This window comes from Bufo bufo, chromosome 2 (genome assembly GCF_905171765.1).
Source record: "Bufo bufo chromosome 2, aBufBuf1.1, whole genome shotgun sequence".
NCBI classification, from domain to species: domain Eukaryota; kingdom Metazoa; phylum Chordata; class Amphibia; order Anura; family Bufonidae; genus Bufo; species Bufo bufo.
In genome coordinates this window covers 777,044,342-777,061,601 of record NC_053390.1, presented here as the reverse complement: position 1 = coordinate 777,061,601, position 17,260 = coordinate 777,044,342, and the positions used below count along the sequence as shown (strand labels likewise).

General features: G+C 44.1%; 1 protein-coding gene across 1 annotated transcript in view; it reads left to right on the top strand.

Annotated features, from left to right (window-relative positions):
• JAKMIP1 (janus kinase and microtubule interacting protein 1) overlaps positions 1–17,260 on the top strand; it is a 128,824-nt gene that overhangs the window by 9,024 nt on the left and 102,540 nt on the right. The window contains 2 exon segments of the mRNA XM_040419114.1: positions 16,056–16,315; positions 16,317–16,337. Of these exon segments, the coding sequence (XP_040275048.1) occupies positions 16,253–16,315; positions 16,317–16,337 (84 nt within the window). The 5' untranslated portion in view covers positions 16,056–16,252.

Genomic DNA, 17,260 nt, shown 5'->3' with positions numbered 1-17,260 from the left:
ATGTCAGAATGGGAAAGAAAGGTGATTTAAGCAATGTTGAGCGTGGCATGGTTGTTGGTGCCAGACGGGCCGGTCTGAGTATTTCACAATCTGCTCAGTTACTGGGATTTTCACGCACAACCATTTCTAGGGTTTACAAAGAATGGTGTGAAAAGGGAAAAACATCCAGTATGCGGCAGTCCTGTGGGCAAAAATGCCTTGTGGATGCTAGAGGTCAGAGGAGAATGGGCCGACTGATTCAAGCTGACTGAAATAACCACTCGTTACAACCGAGGTATGCAGCAAAGCATTTGTGAAGCCACAACACGCACAACCTTGAGGCGGATGGGCTACAACAGCAGAAGACCCCACCGGGTACCACTCATCTCCACTACAAATAGGAAAAAGAGGCTACAATTTGCACGAGCTCACCAAAATTGGACTGTTGAAGACTGAAAAATGTTGCCTGGTCTGATGAGTCTCGATTTCTGTTGAGACATTCAAATGGTAGAGTCCGAATTTGGCGTAAACAGAATGAAAACATGTATCCATCCTCTGATGGCTACTTCCAGCAGGATAATGCACCATGTCACAAAGCTCAAATCATTTCAAATTGGTTTCTTGAACATGACAATGAGTTCACTGTACTAAAATGGCCCCCACAGTCACCAGATCTCAACCCAATAGAGCATCTTTGGGATTTGGTGGAACGGGAGCTTCGTGCCCTGGATGTGCATCCCTCAAATCTCCATCGAAGAGATGCTATCCTATCAATATGGGCCAACATTTCTAAAGAATGCTATCAGCACCTTGTTGAATCAATGCCACGTAGAATTAAGGCAGTTCTGAAGGCAAAAGGGGGTCCAACACCGTATTAGTGTGGTGTTCCTAATAATTCTTTAGGTGAGTGTACAAGGACCCAGTGCTATCTGTGCCTGTGCTATATACAAGGACACGGGGCTATATACAATGCCACGGTGCTATCTGTGCCTGTGCTATATACAAGGACACGGTGCTATCTGTGCTATATACAAGGACACGGTGCTATGCTATCTGTGCTATATACAAGGACACGGTGCTATGCTATCTGTGCTATATACAAGGACACGGTGCTATCTGTGCTATATACAAGGACACGGTGCTGCCTGGGCTATATACAAGGACACGGTGCTGCCTGGGCTATATACAAGGACACGGTGCTGCCTGGGCTATATACAAGGACACGGTGCTGCCTGGGCTATATACAAGGACACGGTGCTATCTGTGCTATATACAAGGACACGGTGCTGCCTGGGCTATATACAAGGACACGGTGCTGCCTGGGCTATATACAAGGACACGGTGCTGCCTGGGCTATATACAAGGACACGGTGCTATCTGTGCTATATACAAGGACACGGTGCTGCCTGGGCTATATACAAGGCACGGTGCTGGCTGGGCTATATACAGGACACGGTGCTGCCTGGGCTTATACAAGGACACGGTGCTGCCTGGGCTATATACAAGGACACGGTGCTGCCTGGGCTATATACAAGGACCGGTGCTGCCTGGGCTATATACAAGGACACGGTGCTGCCTGGGCTATATACAAGGACACGGTGCTGCCTGGGCTATATACAAGGACACGGTGCTGCCTGGGCTATATACAAGGACACGGTGCTGCCTGGGCTTATACAAGGACACGGTGCTGCCTGTGCTTTATACACGGACACGGCCTGCTAAATACAAGGACACGGTGCTATCTGTGCTATATACAAGACACGGTGCTGCCTGGGCTATATACAAGGACACGGTGCTGCCTGGGCTATATCATGCGAACGGTGCTATCTGGGCTATATAAAGGACACGGTGCTGCCTGGGCGATTTAACAAGGACAACGGTGCTGCCTGGGCTATATACAAGGACACGGTTTTGACTGTGTCCACATTGGAGTCGGCAAGGTAGTGCTATCTGTGCAGCCATATTTTGCATGGAGAGGCAAGGATGCAGTGCCATGTTATCTGAATCTTTCACATTGACAGACAGGGAGGAGGTACAAACTGTGCCTTCTTCTACTACAGAACGAGACAAGCAATATCCACATGAATTAATGTCTCAGATTTTGGGTAAAATTCCTTTTTCTGGTTTGTTGTGGTGAGGGACAAGTAGTATTGTGCGCAGTATTTCAGTGTATTGTGATGTGCCGGATGCTCCCTCCTCCCTCTTCTATACATCTTATGTAGAATTGCAATGTGTGTGTCCTCACCTCGGGCGTTCTCTGCAGGATAGTCCCGCGCACGTCCAGCCCAAGGTGAGACGTCTCGGAGTGGATGACCTAGTAGACCTTATGTAAGGCGGGGGCTTACCCTGCCACTTTTGTATCACTGCTTATTGATTTTGACTATCAAGCCACAGCTGCAGTCCACAGAATACAGTACACAGTTTTGTGGACTGCAGGCAGTTGCAGTGCAAATAATATAATATTATATCGGGTGTATAAGGCCACTGCTATGGGGTCATTTATGGGGCACAGTGGATGGCGTGGTTGTCATTTAGGGGAGCACTGAAGCTGGCTCTTTTCAAAGGGGACATTTATGCAGAAAAATTACTGGAAGGGGTGGCGTGACTGTATTTATGTGTGCGTGTCAGATATAATATTTTATTTTTTTTTTGTGAACATATGCTATAATTTTATTTATTTTTGGTTTTTCTATTTTCTGCTGCTCTTTTAGAAAGTGAGTGTTTCTTTGCCCCTGTCTTCTTATATTATTCGAATTTTAAAATAAAATGGAAGGGATGTTTATCCACATGTTTCAGCTGCTGGTTTTCTGTGTACACAGGTTTTCATCAGCTAAGCACATAATTGCATGAAGAACAACAGTAATGCTGGGGGATCTTGCTTGACGGGCAGTGTATACGGATCCAGTCTCCTGTCTACGTCACCTTTCTGTAGAGAGACGGATACAAATAATGGCCAGGTGTTAATGGGACTTCCACCTCCTGTACTTAGATTTTTTTCTTGCAGAAACTGATGTTTCTTTTTTTTTTTATATATATTATATATATAGTTGTGTTCCTGTATATTCTACTGACTTTGTCAAGTTAGTGGCTCATTGGGCTTGATGTTAGGTAACTGCATTCAAAAGTGCTCTGAATGCTTGTCACCCACCGCTCTTACAGAATGCAGTGGTCAGCAGGGGGGCGATAGAAAACACAGAAAAAAGTGAAAAAAAAAAGAGCTCAGCCTATTATTTTTTAGCATTGCTTTGCTATAATAATGTGCAGTGGTGTACCTACTATAGGTGGCCAGGGAACACAACTGTGGGGAAAATCAGGATGCCTGCATTCATTTGCTTTCCTAGCTCCCCCTAGTGGGCGTTAAGTGCAGTCAGAATTATATAATTTATCAGATGAGAAAAGTTTCCCCCCCCTCCCCAACAGGTATATTGTGTAATTAATCAGCGCAGTAAGTTCTGGACCTTAAACAGAATAGTGACTTACAATATTTGGTGAACGGTTACTATGGGTCCTGATTATTTATCTGTATGTCATATAGCAGCATTGTGTGTAAGTTATATGGCTGTGTGACTGTTATATGCCTAGAAAACACCCAATATATTGTTTAGCATGCATAGCATCCCCTTTATCAGGGAGAAGTAACACAGTATAGAGCCGATAAGAGCTGATGTATACATTATTCCATGCTTGTAGTTGTATACTATTAAGGGGTTGTCAGAGTTCTGAAAAAAAAATATATAGCTCTGTAAATCTGATGTCAGGCAATATATAAGTTTTCGGCAAAAAAATCTATATTTCCTCATTTCCCTGGTTCTCTTCTGGCCCTTTGTTTACCTGTAATAACAACAATCTCTACCCCTCCCCCTGCTCTGCAAAGGGAGTGAATACAAGAGCTCCCCTGAGTGACATGTCTGCCTGCTGGGAGACTCAGCAGCATGTCGTACGTGTAGGACTACAAGTCCCAGCTGTATAATGACACTGCTGATACACACAGGATCTTCTCCCTACCTGTTCTTGGGCAGAACTCCTTGTGCAGAACTCCTCTAGTCTGTGAGCTTTTGTGCCCAGCATTTGTCTCGTCACTGCCTGCAGCTATTCAGTAAAGCCTTCAGCCCTGAGTCTGTGCAGCTGAAGGCGTTAAGAATCCAGGGAGAGAGCAATTAGGCAGCAGCCTGCAGTGCAGAGGGACGTGGCCAGCACAGCGACGTCTCGTGTACAGACCCATATCTGCTCTCTCAGGCTTGTGCACCAAACATCATCAGAGCAGGGAGAGAAGCTGACATCACAGGTCATGTGACCCTCAGTGAAATCTGAGAAAGCAGCAACTGAAGATAAAGTAAGTGAATTGTAAAGTCCTTATATTTGCCTAGTCAAAAACATACAAAGAACAAAAAAGAACTCAGACAACCCCTTTAAGCCTACTATTTGTATTGGAAAGGGTTCTCCAACCGAGCAGCGTCGTCGTAACAAAAGCGTCAATTACAGCCAATGATGTTTTAATTGCCGTCATCAAAACACCATTGTGTCTTTAGAAAGGATTGTGCTATCTGTATAAAGCCAGTTACCAACACAATGACGCATCTCCTATAATTGTCCCTAATTATCATCCTGGTATAATAAGATGAATCCTTCAGATAATTGAATTCAGACTCCCTGCCGCTACCTGGTCAGATGGCACTGGCTGAATGCCATAAATAGCAGTCTGTACTCTGCTGATGGATTTAAAGGGCAGTGGTTTACCCAGTCTTACAGTATGGATGCCGTGGAGGTGGGCTTCCTTCTGTTAGCCATAGGGCCCATAGACCTACTCCCTCTCTGGAGGACTTGACAATCTGAAAGTGGTGGCAGCTATCCTAAGTAACCCCTTGGAATGGTGGCCACTAAATGAGTGGCCATCTATGTAATGCTGGACAGCTGAAGTCCTTCAGAGCAAGAGCTGATCCTCATGATTCCCTTCTATGATATCTATATACCCTTAGTCATATTATGTTCATGAGATACTCTCTTCAGTCACTTCTACTGTACTGTAAAATATCTATTAAAGGGGTTGTCTGGGATTGAGGACTTTGTTACATTAGTAAAAGACAAACAAACCTATAACATACATCCATGTCCTACCTTTTCCACATGTTTCTCAAGCCCCGTTTTCTTATAGGAAATTCTTCGCTGGAAGTGAACTTTTCTTAGACTCGGTGACGCACCGGGTCCCTTGCAGGAGTGCTGAAGCCTCTTCTTCTGGCTGCTCAGGGAGCCCGGGGACATCACCGGCACTGATGGGCGGGCTTTAGCGCTGCTCTAGCCAGTAAAACGGCTAGGGCAGTGCTAAAGCCCGCCCATCAGAGCCGGTGACGTCACCGAACACAATGCCTGGCGGAAGCTTCCGACGGGCAGTGTGTTGTAAACAAAAGTGCCTTTGCCCTGCGCGATTTAGCGCAGCGCAAAGGAGATCATCGGAGCATGAAATGCTCCGATGCTCAAGTCAGGGGGGCTTCCTGGGTGAAAATAGAGGTTTGTCCGGGTTCAGCTCTGAACCCGGACAACCCCTTTAAGCTGTAGTATGGCTTATCCGCAGCTTAGTCTACTTGCTGACAGTTTCCTTGTAGGTGGTCTTTTTTCAAATTTTGGACTTAATAACGACAAGTATAACAAAACGGGTAATGAAGTCATTACAAAAACATGGTTGCCTGATTTGTTTAGTGCTGTAGCTGTCGAGAGCGGTGTCTGTCCTTGGCCTGGAGTGCAAAGAACGATACAGGAGCACCTGGTATTGCAAACCGTGGAGGTCGATCGAGGGTTAAAGTGGTTTTCCGAGTCTTTAATACTGATGACCTGTCCTCCGGGTAGGTCATCAGTATCTGATCGGTGGGGGTCCGACACCTTGGGCCCCCACGATCTGCCTCTTGAAAAGGCACCAGTGCTCGCAGTAGCTCCATAGCCTTCTCTCTGCTTTTCCTAGGCCAGTGACGCCCCGTTCATCAGTCACGTGGTCTCGGAGCAGCTCAGCCCAATAGAAGTGAATGTGGATGAGCGCGATACCAAGCGCAGCCACTATACAATGTACGGTGCTGTGCTTGGTATGCTGCGAGAAGGCCGCGGCACTCGCATGTGCACCAGTGCCTTCTCAAACAGCTGATCGGCGGACACCCACCGATCAGATACTGATGATCTATATAGGTCATCAGTATTAAAGTCTTGGAAAACCCTTTTAAATGTTCTGAAATCAATATCTGTTATATTTATCAGTAACAAAAAAAAAAAAAGAGGTATCCGACTGTACACAGGGTTTGTGTGCTTAACTGCGGATATACAGTGGGATGTGAAAGTTTGGGCAACCTTGTTAATCGTCATGACTTTCCTGTATAAATCGCTGGTTGTTACGATAAAAAATGTCAGTTAAATATATCCTATAGGAGACACACACAGTGATATTTGAGAAGTGAAATGAAGTTTATTGGAATTACAGAAAGTGTGCTATAATTGTTTAAACTAAATTAGGCAGGTGCATAAATTTGGGCACCACAAAAAAGAAATGAAAAATCAATATTTAGTAGATCCTCCTTTTGCAGAAATTACAGCCTCTAAACGCTTCCTGTAGGTTCCAATGAGAGTCTGGATTCTGGTTGAAGGTATTTTGGACCATTCCTCTTTACAAAACATCTTTAGTTCATTCAGGTTTGATGGCTTCCGAGCATGGACAGCTCTCTTTAAGTCACACCACAGATTTTCAATTATATTCAGGTCTGGGGACTGAGATGGCCATTCCAGAACGTTGTACTTGTTCCTCTACATAAATGCCTTAGTGGATTTTGAGCAGTGTTTAGGGTCGTTGTCTTGTTGAAAGATCCAGCCCCGGCGCAGCTTCAGCTTTGTCACTGATTCCTGGATATTGGTCTCCAGAATCTGCTGATACTGAGTGGAATCCATGCGTCCCTCAACTTTGACAAGATTCCCAGTCCCTGCACTGGCCCCACAGCCCCACAGCATGACGGAACCACCACCATATTTTACTGTAGGTAGCAGGTGTTTTTCTTGGAATGCTGTGTTCTTTTTCCTCCATGCATAACGCCCCTTGTTATGGCCAAATAACTCAATTTTAGTTTCATCAGTCCACAGCACCTTATTCCAAAATGAAGCTGGCTTGTCCCAATGTGCTTTAGCCCACCTCAAGCGGCACTTTTTGTGCTGTGGGCGGAGAAAAGGCTTCCTCTGCATCACTCTCGCATACAGCATCTCCTTGTGTAAAGTGCGCCGAATGGTTGAACGATGCACAGTGACTCCATCTGCAGCAAATGATGTTGTAGGTCTTTGGTGCTGGTCTGTGGGTTGACTCTGACTGTTCTCACCATTCGTCGCTTCTGTCTATCCGAGATTTTTCTTGGTCTGCCACTTCGAGCCTTAACTTGAACTGAGCCTGTGGTCTTCCATTTCCTCAATATGTTCCTAACTGTGGAAACAGAAGCTGAAATCTCTGAGACAGCTTTCTGTATCCTTCCCCTAAACCAGTGGTGGGCAAACTTTTTTGTCAACTGAGCCAAATATCGCCAAAACCACGATTGAATTATTTTTTTGAGAGCCACATTTTTAAAACCTAAAATATATAGGAAGGAAGCACATGCTGAAGTGAATGGGTCCATGATGCGGGCTGCACAGGGCCGTGTGTAGCCCACATCATGGACCCATTCACTTCAATGGGTCCAGGATCCGAGATATATGAGTGCTACAAAGTGCTTCCGTGGTGCTTCTGGCTGTGCCTCCGCACCGCAAAAAAGTAGCGCATGCGCTGCAATTGTAATAGACATGTCTGATTTACCTCTACATATCCACAAGTATTTTAGCCTCTGTACCTTTCATACTGCAGCCATGGACGCAGTCATACACACACTCTCCACATACATGGACGCAGTCATACACGCACTCTCCACATACATGGACGCAGTCATACACGCACTCTCCACGTACATGGACGCAGTCATACACGCACTCTCCACGTACATGGACGCAGTCATACACGCACTCTCCACATACATGGACGCAGTCATACACGCACTCTCCACGTACATGGACGCAGTCATACACGCACTCTCCACAAACATGGACGCAGTCATACACGCACTCTCCACATACATGGACGCATTCATACACGCACTCTCCACGTCATGACGCAGTCATACACGCACTCTACACGTACATGGGACGCAGTCATACACGCACTCTCCACGTACATGGACGCACTCATGACATACATGTGCTCACCATATACATAGATGCACTCATACACGCACTCTCCACATACATGGACGCAGTCATACACGCACTCTCCACGTACATGGACGCACTCATGACATACATGTGCTCACCATATACATAGATGCACTCATACACGCACTCTCCACATACATGGACGCAGCCATACACGCACTCTTCACATACATGGACGCACTCATACATGCACTCACCATATACATAGATGCATTTGATACACGCACTCTCCACACATACATGGACGCACTCATACACGCACTCTTCCACATACATGGGCGCACTTAATACACACAGTCACCACATACATGGACGCACACATATACAATACACCATATATAGACACCCAGCTTTCCTGCTGTGCCTCTCCCCCATACTCTAATGCCTCTGCACTTGTGCCATGCAGGATAGCAGGGAAGCTGGATGACATTTCATGATAATAATTCACCCAGCTTCCTTACTGTACTGCAGTCACATGTGCACAGTCTGGAAACCTGAATATAACCGCTGTTCCCCTGCTACTCACATCAATGGTGCAGTTGTGGCAATGCAACTGATGTTCCGCTTGCTGGCATGGAAGATTGAAGGTTCAGGCTGCAGGAAATCGCGGGTAGAAAAGGGTGCGGGGATATTATAGATCCGCCCACATCGGGCCGTCGGGTTGCTAGTTACTGTCCTACTGAGGAGAGGGAGAGGCGGAGCAATGTCACTGAAGTCAGGAGGTCAGTGACCCAGGTGCAAGGGCAGGACTCTGACCCGGTGCAGGAGCAACACGCCCTCTCTTGCTTTGTGGAACGCAAATGCGTCCCACAGGCAAGATTCCTCTGGTAGTGCAGGATGGGTTGGTTTCGCCGTGGGAGCCCGCACCAAAGAGCCGCATTCAAGGGTCTAAAGAGCCGCTTGTGGCTCGCAAGCCGCACTTGCCGACCACTGCCCTAAACCATGATGGTGAACAATCTTTGTCTTCAGGTCATTTGAGAGTTGTTTTGAGACCCCCATGTTGCTACTCTTCAGAGGAGGGAAACTTACAATTGACCCCCTTAAATACTCTTTCTCATAATTGGATTCACCTGTGTATGTAGGCTGGGTCACTGAGCTTACCAAGCCAATTTGAGTTCCAATAATTAGTTCTAAAGTTTTGGAATCAATAAAAATGACAACAGTGCCCAAATTTATGCACCTGCTAATTCTGTTTAAACAATTTAGCACACTTCTGTAAATATCCAATAAACTTCATTTCACTTCTCAGATATCACTGTGTGTGGTCTCCTATATGATATATTTAACTGACATATTTTATCGTAACAACCAACGATTTATACAGGAAAATAATGACGATTAACAAGGTTGCCCAAACTTTCGCATCCCACTGTAAGTTCGCATAAGGGCTGTAAACACACAATGGTAGGTTTTTTATTTTTTCATTGAGGTAATTTAACCCCTTCCCGACCTTTGACGTACTGTTACGTCATGGGAAACCACTGAGTTCCCGCAATTTTGACGTAATAGTACGTCATAGTGATCGCGCGGGCACCGGAGCGGTGCGCACGCGATCACTGCAGGGGCCCGGCAGTCCGGTGGTAGCCGGGCCCCTGCTGTATCCGCCGGCATCGCTGTAAAAGCCAAGCCGGGCGGATTAACCCCTTCTATGCCACGGTCCACGCTGACCGCGGACATACAAGAGGTTTTGTGTCAGAGGAAACAATCGCATTAAGTCCCCGGCGCTGCTGTGGCGGGGACCCCGATGCGACACAAGGCAGCCCGAAGCTGTGCAGAGGCTGTCCAATGTCTTGCACGCATCGGGAACTGCCATCTACGGGTCCCAAGGAGATTCAGCCTCAGGCCCGGTCTCCTAGGCAACCTGTTAGTGTATGACTCAGTGTTATACCCTAACAGGCAATGCCTTACAATGCAAAAGTATTGTAATGCATTGCAGAGGGGGATCGACCCCCAAATGTGAATGTCATAAATAAAAGATACGTAAAAAAAAAAGTGTTTATATAAAATTAATAAAGTACAAAAGACAAAAAACGCCTCTTCCCCCTTATTTTATAATAAACAACATAAAAAAAGAAAACCCACACATATTAGGTATCGCCCGCGTCCGTAATGACCGGCTCTATAAATATTTCACATGATCCACCCTGTCCCGATAAACACCATAAAAAAAAATTAATAAAAACCGGAACACCGTAAAATAAAAATAAAAAACTGTGTAAAAAAAAAGCCATTTTTGTCACATACCATCACAAAATTGCTACAGCAAGTGATCAAAAAGGCATATGCCCCCCCCAATATAGTACCAACCAGGCCGTCACCTCATCCCGCAAAAAATGAGACCCTACCTGAGAGAATCGGTCAAAAAATAAAAAAAACTATGGCTCTCAGACTATGGAGACACTAAAATATCATTATTTCGGATTTCAAAAATGCTGATAATGTGTAAACTCTTAAATAATAAATAAATAAAAAGTAGACATATTGGGTATTGCCACGTGCGTAAATGATCTGCTCTATAAAAAAGTCACATGACCTAATCCCTCAGGTAAACCGTGTAAAAATAAAAAACGGTGCCAAAACTACATTTATTTTTTTTGTTACCCTTGCCTCACAAAAAAACATAATATAGAGCAACAAAAAAATAAATGTACCCCAAAATAGTAACAATAAAAACTGGCACCTTATCCCCGTATTCCAAAATGTGGTAACTTTTGAGTTTCTACTGTAGGGGTGCATCAGGGGGGGGCTTCAAATGGGAACATGGCATCTAAAACCAGTTCAGCTAAATTGCCTTTCCAAAAAACCATAAGGCATTCTTTCCATTCCTTCTGCACCCTTGCCGGGGTGCCCGTACAGCAGTTTACGATCACCATGTGGGGGTGTTTCTGTAAACCGCAGAATCAGGGTAATAAATATAGAGTTTTATTTGGCTCTTAAACCCTTGATTTCCTACTGGAAAAAATGGATTAAAATGTAAAATCTGCCAAAAAAGTGAAATTCTGAAATTTCATCTCGATTTTCCATCAATTTTTGTGGAACACTTAAACGGTTACCAAAGTTTGTAAAATCTGTTTTGTATACCTTGAGGGGGTGTAATTTCCTAAAATGGGGTCATTTTTGGGTGGTTTATATTATGTAGAGGCCTCACAAAGTGACTTCAGACCTGAAAGCTGGTCCTTTTTAAAATGTGAGTTTTGGAAATTTGCCCGAAAAATTTTCAAGATTTGCTTCCATAATTCTAAGCCTTCTAACGTCCCCAAAAAATAAAATGTATTTTTCAAAATTATCCAAACATGAAGTTGTGTGACATATGGGGAATGTAAAGTAATTACTATGTTTTGAAGGTATTCATATCTATTATAAAAGTAGAGAAATTGAAATTTGCAAATTTGACAAAATTTGGGTAAATTTTGGTATTTTTTTATGAATAAAGTTTAATATATTTTTTAACATATTTTTACCACTGTCATGAAGTACATATGTGAGCGAGAAAACAATCTCAGAATGGCTTGGATAAGTAAAAGCGTTTTAAAGTTATCACCACATAAAGTTACACATGTCAGATTTGCAAAAAATGGCCTGGGCTGGAAGGTGAAAACAGGCCTGGGTTGAAGGGGTTAAAATTTGCTTCACTTGTTTATTTTATTTTTTTTCAGATGTGTTGGAACAATATACACAAAGCTATAATAGGGCATAATATATATCCAAAACATTGGAAAATTGGACCCTTAAAACAAAACATAACTTTTAATAAAGATATAACTAAAATCGCCCTATATAGATTAGCGAATAGATACTTATTAATTGTGGGCAAACCTATATAGCCCAGCTACCTCAGTACATATAATATCCACTCAATAGCTCGGATGAAATGTATAGGTACCAGAATTAGGGACAAAGCACTTTTAGTCAGGTCCTGGGGTATTAATACTAATGCCGGGAAAGGACTCTCCCTGCACGAACCCTGACTGGACCTCTGCCCAGGACAACCCCAGATGGTGGGATTCCCTGTCCTCGTGCCTGGCCCTAAATGGCCCTAGATGGTAATGGGTAGAAGTTGAGTTGGGTAATAATACTCCGATGCGTTTCACCCTATCTGGTTCCCCAGGGGGTCAGGTACAATCTGAATAAACTCAAACTACATGTGATGGCATATTTATCCAAAAGATAATAGCTGAGTAACAAGCTGAAAACACTCAAATTATGTGGACAAAAAAAACATTTTTGCCCAACAGTTAATAGCTGAGTACATTCCATCATTGTGGATGACAAACTTTGTCTAAAAGATGAGACAAATGAGGGCAGAAGAACTTAAAATAGGGGCTGGGTACATCGCATGTTCCCTGCTGTGTAGTAGGAAAAGATGCAACAAGTATGTGCCCTTTTGGTTGCCAGACTGCCTCCTGCGGGTGCTTGATGAGCAGTCATCACTGCCTTATCAAGCACCCAGCCCCTATTTTAATGGGATTCTGTCACCGTAGGTTTCACCCCTGTCAGCTAAACATATGCTGATGTTCAGGGCTCATTCAGGATTCTAATGTGGGCTTCTAAATGTGATCCAGAGCCCTGTGCGCACGCGCGAGATCTTACAGCAAGCAGGAGGAGGAGGTGGAGGAGAGAGGAGGAGGGAGAGCGAGAGGCGGCACAGAGGATTAGGGAGAGGCGGTGCAGAAGTCTGGAAAGGCGGGCACTGGGCGACGAACAGCGGTGGGTGCAGCCGGCACCTTGCTCCCTTGACATCACCTTGGGCACCTTATTTCTTCGAGTGACAGGTTAGTAAAACCAGTTTTTTTTAGCAAAATAAGGCTACGGATCACATTTAGAAGCACACATTAGGAATCCTGATGAGGCCCCTGAACATCAGCATATGTTTAGCTGACAGGGGTGAACCCTGGTGACAGAATCCCTTTATGGTCTGCCCCTGGGCAGGAGGTCCAGTCAGGGTTCGTGCAGGGAGAGTCTTCCCCCGGCATTAGTATTAATGCCCCAGGACCGACTAAAAGTGCTTTGTCCCTAATTCATGTACCTATACATTTCATCATCCGAGCTATTGAGTGGATGTTATATGTACAGTGGTAGCTGGGCTATATAGGTTTGCCTACAATTAATAAGTATCTATTCACTACTCTATATAGGGTGATTTTAGTTATATCTTTATTAAAAGTTATGTTTTATGGGTCCAATTTTCCAATGTTAAGTATACCTTTTTATAAGGACTCCAGCATTATCCTTTATTATCTGTTTGAAGTTATTTGCATAATATACAGTGGGTATAAAAAGTCTACACACCCCTGTTAAAATGTCAGGGTTTCTGTGATGTAAAAAAATGAGACAAAAATAAATAATTTCAGAACTTTTTCCCACCTTTATGTGACCTATAAACTGTACAACTCAATTGAAAAACAAACTGAAATCTTTAGGTAGAGGGAAGAAAAAATTATAAAAATAAAATATGAAGCACCTTTTGATTTTATTACAGGCACATATAGACTCATATTTTTGGGTATGAGTCTATCAGCATGGGCACATTTTGACTTGGCAAGATTTTGCCCACTCCTTCTTTGCAAAAACACTCCAAATCTGTCAGATTGCGAGGGCATCTCCTGGGCACAGCCCTCTTCAGATCACCCCACAGATTTTCAATCGGATTCAGGTCTTGGTTCTGGCTGGGCCATTCCAAAACTTTAATCTTCTTCTGGTGAAGCCATTCCTTTGTTGATTTGGATGTATGCTTTGGGTCGTTGTCATGCTGAAAGATGAAGTTCCTCTTCATGTTCAGCTTTCTAGCAGAAGCCTGAAGGTTTTGTGCCAATATTGACTGGTATACGGAACTGTTCATAATTCCCTCTAGCTTAACTAAGGCCCCAGTTCTAGCTGAAGCCCCTTGGCATGATGCTGCCACCACCATGCTTCACTGTGGGCATGGTGTTCTTTTGGTGATGTGCAGTGTTGTTTTTGCACCAAACATATCTTTTGGAATTATGGCCAAAAAGTTCAACCTTGGTTTCATCAGACCAGAATACCTTTTCCCACATGCTTTTGGGAGACTTCAGATGTGTTTTTGCAAAATGTAGCCTGGCTTGGATGTTTTTCTTCGTAAGAAAAGGCTTTCATCTTGCACTCTACCCCATAGCCCAGACATATGAAGAATACAGGAGATTGTTGTGACATGTACCACACAGCCAGTACTTGCCAGATATTCATGCAGCTCCTTAAATGTTGCTGTAGGCCTCTTGGTCGCCTCCCAGACCAGTTTTCTTCTCGTCTTTCATCAATTTTGGAGGGACGTCCAGTTCTTGGTATGTCACTGTTGTGCCATATTTTCTCCACTTGATGATGACTATCTTCACTGTGTTCCATGGTAATATCTAATGCCTTGGAAATTCTTCTGTACCCTTCTCCTGACTGATACCTTCTAACAATGAGATCCCTCTGATGTTTTGGAAGCTCTTCTGTGGACCATGGCTTTTGCTGTGGGATGCGACTAAGAAAACTTCAGGAAAGACCAACTAGAGCAGCTGAACTTTATTTTGGGGTTAATCAGAGGCACTTTAAATGATGGCAGGTGTATGCTGACTTCTATTTAGCAGGATTCTGAATGTGATTGCTTAATTCTAAACACAGCTACATCCCCAGTTATAAGAGGGTGTGCACACTTATGCAACCACATTATTTTAGTTTTTTTTTTTTTCTTCCCTCCACCTAAATGATTTCAGTTTTTTTCAATTGAGTTGTACAGTTTATAGGTCACATTAAAGGTGGAACAAGTTCTGAAATAATTTATCTTTGTCTCATTTTTTTACAGCACAGAAACCTGACATTTTAACAGGGGTGTGTAGACTTTTTATATCCACTGTATGTGCCTAAGGTACTTTCACACTAGCGTTTTTTCTTTTCCGGCATAGAGTTTCCGTCACAGGGGCTCTATACCGAAAATAACTGATCAGTTTTATCCTAATGCATTCTGAATGGAGAGAAATCCGTTCATGATGCATCAGGATGTCTTTAGTTCAGTCACTGAACGGCATTTTGGACGAGGAAATACCGCAACATGCTGCGGTATTATCTCCGTCCAAAATTCCGGGTCGGTTGCCGGAATGCCGGCATTAATTTACATTGAAATGTATTAGTGCCGACCGGTAAAAATGTTAAAAAAAAATAATAGAAACTGATCCCTTTGTCCGTATGACAAACAGAGAGACAGATCCGTTCTTACAATGCATTTGTGAGACTGATCCGGATCCGTCTACAAATGCTGTCCGTTTGCATGCAGATTGCCGGATCACTCTGCCGCAAGTGTGAAAGTAAATAATAATTGTAAAAGCATGAAAGTGCTTGTCCAAGTTAAAGCAAAAATTGTTAAATGGTAGGAAAGGGGTTGAAATAAAAGTTATGCAAGTTATACTAAATGATATAACTCTCCAGCGCCACTGTACAATGCACGTGGTTGCTTCAGCCAGTCAACGGCCTCAGCGGTATACAGTGTGAAACTGCTGAAGCCAGTGATTGGCTGCAGCAGTCACTTGATGGTATACGGGCGTGTCGCCACTGCAGCCATATAGACAAAGCACCAGTCTGGGAGGATTGGGAGCAGAGGTTGCTGCTGCAGAGGGCGTTTGCAGTTTAACCCCATATCTGCTATTTCAGAACTTTTATTTTGACTCTTTGACAACGTCTTTTAAGGTGCAAGTTAGTCACGGTAAGGGTGAAAAGGCATGTTCAATACAGAAAAAAAAATGCTTAAAAACTTGCTCTCGAAACGCTAAAAAACATGCAGTAAGTGATAAATGTAAGTGCCTCTTTTATCTCCTCTCATGCAGGTGAACAGAGGGAAGGAGGGATAGGCTAAGAGTCGCACACGCAGAATTAGTGAATTAAACAAAGTTGATATTTTTCCCCCCTGGATGCCAAAGAGGAAATCAGTTGAATATAAATAATTGGTTGTATGTGTGTGGACACAATGACAGAAACATGTCAAAGGAAAACTCGAGCCAAAGGAGACAAGTGTGAAGTATAAATGGAGGCGTTTCAGACCGCCAACGAGGAGCAGCGGACAAAGCACACTCAAATCCAAATAGAACATCCAGCAGGAAAAGCATAAGGTATGGTGCAGCGGCCATGGTACTATTGTATTCTGCGGTTATGGGGAATCTAGTCTGGCACTTTTATGTTTGTCAGCCATTTTCAACACTGTTTATGTCAGTCTGGTATATTCATAATTGTAAAGAAAAAAACTTATTCTGTGACCATTACGAATAATGGGCCTTCTGTATGGGAACTCTAAAAAGAGTCCCGCAGTGCCCATAGCAACCAGATCAGCCAATCAGAAATCCTTACCTAGAAAAAAAATTGCAATTTGACTATAAGGAACTAATTTGCATTTCATTTTAATTTTTCTCTTATGATATGCTGTGGATGACCTGGCCTTCAACTCGCCTGCATCAATTAGAGCCTGGCCTCTACTATGGGAGGTCTGGATATTTTTATTGAAACTAGTAGCAGAAGACCCACAGACAGATGATGGGCTCGGCTGCATATACTATAATTCATCTTCTGGGATTTCCTGCTGTGGACGAGAGAGAGAGATGCGTTATTTAATGTTTGGACAGAGTTGCACACATGTCTGCAGCAGAAGACCTAGGCATCATGCACACGGCTATTACCCGGCTGTGCCCATATTGTGGCCCGCAAACAGCGGGTCCGCAATATACGGGGACCGGCCGCATCTGCACCGTATCATGGATGCAGACCCATTCACTTGAATGGGTCCACAATCCGAAAGATGAGGTGCGGAACAGAGGCACAGAACGGAAGGCCACGGAAGCACTACGGAGTGCATCCGAGGGTTTTCTGTCCGTGGCTCTGCACCGCAAAAAAAGTAATGCATGCACTAGTTTTTTGTGGTGCAGACCATCCTATGCGGATCGCGGACCCCATTCAGGTAAATGGGTCCAGAGACGGCGACCTCGCGGTCTGTGCCCGTGCATTACGGACCACAATTTGCGGTCCGCAGTACGGGCAAGGC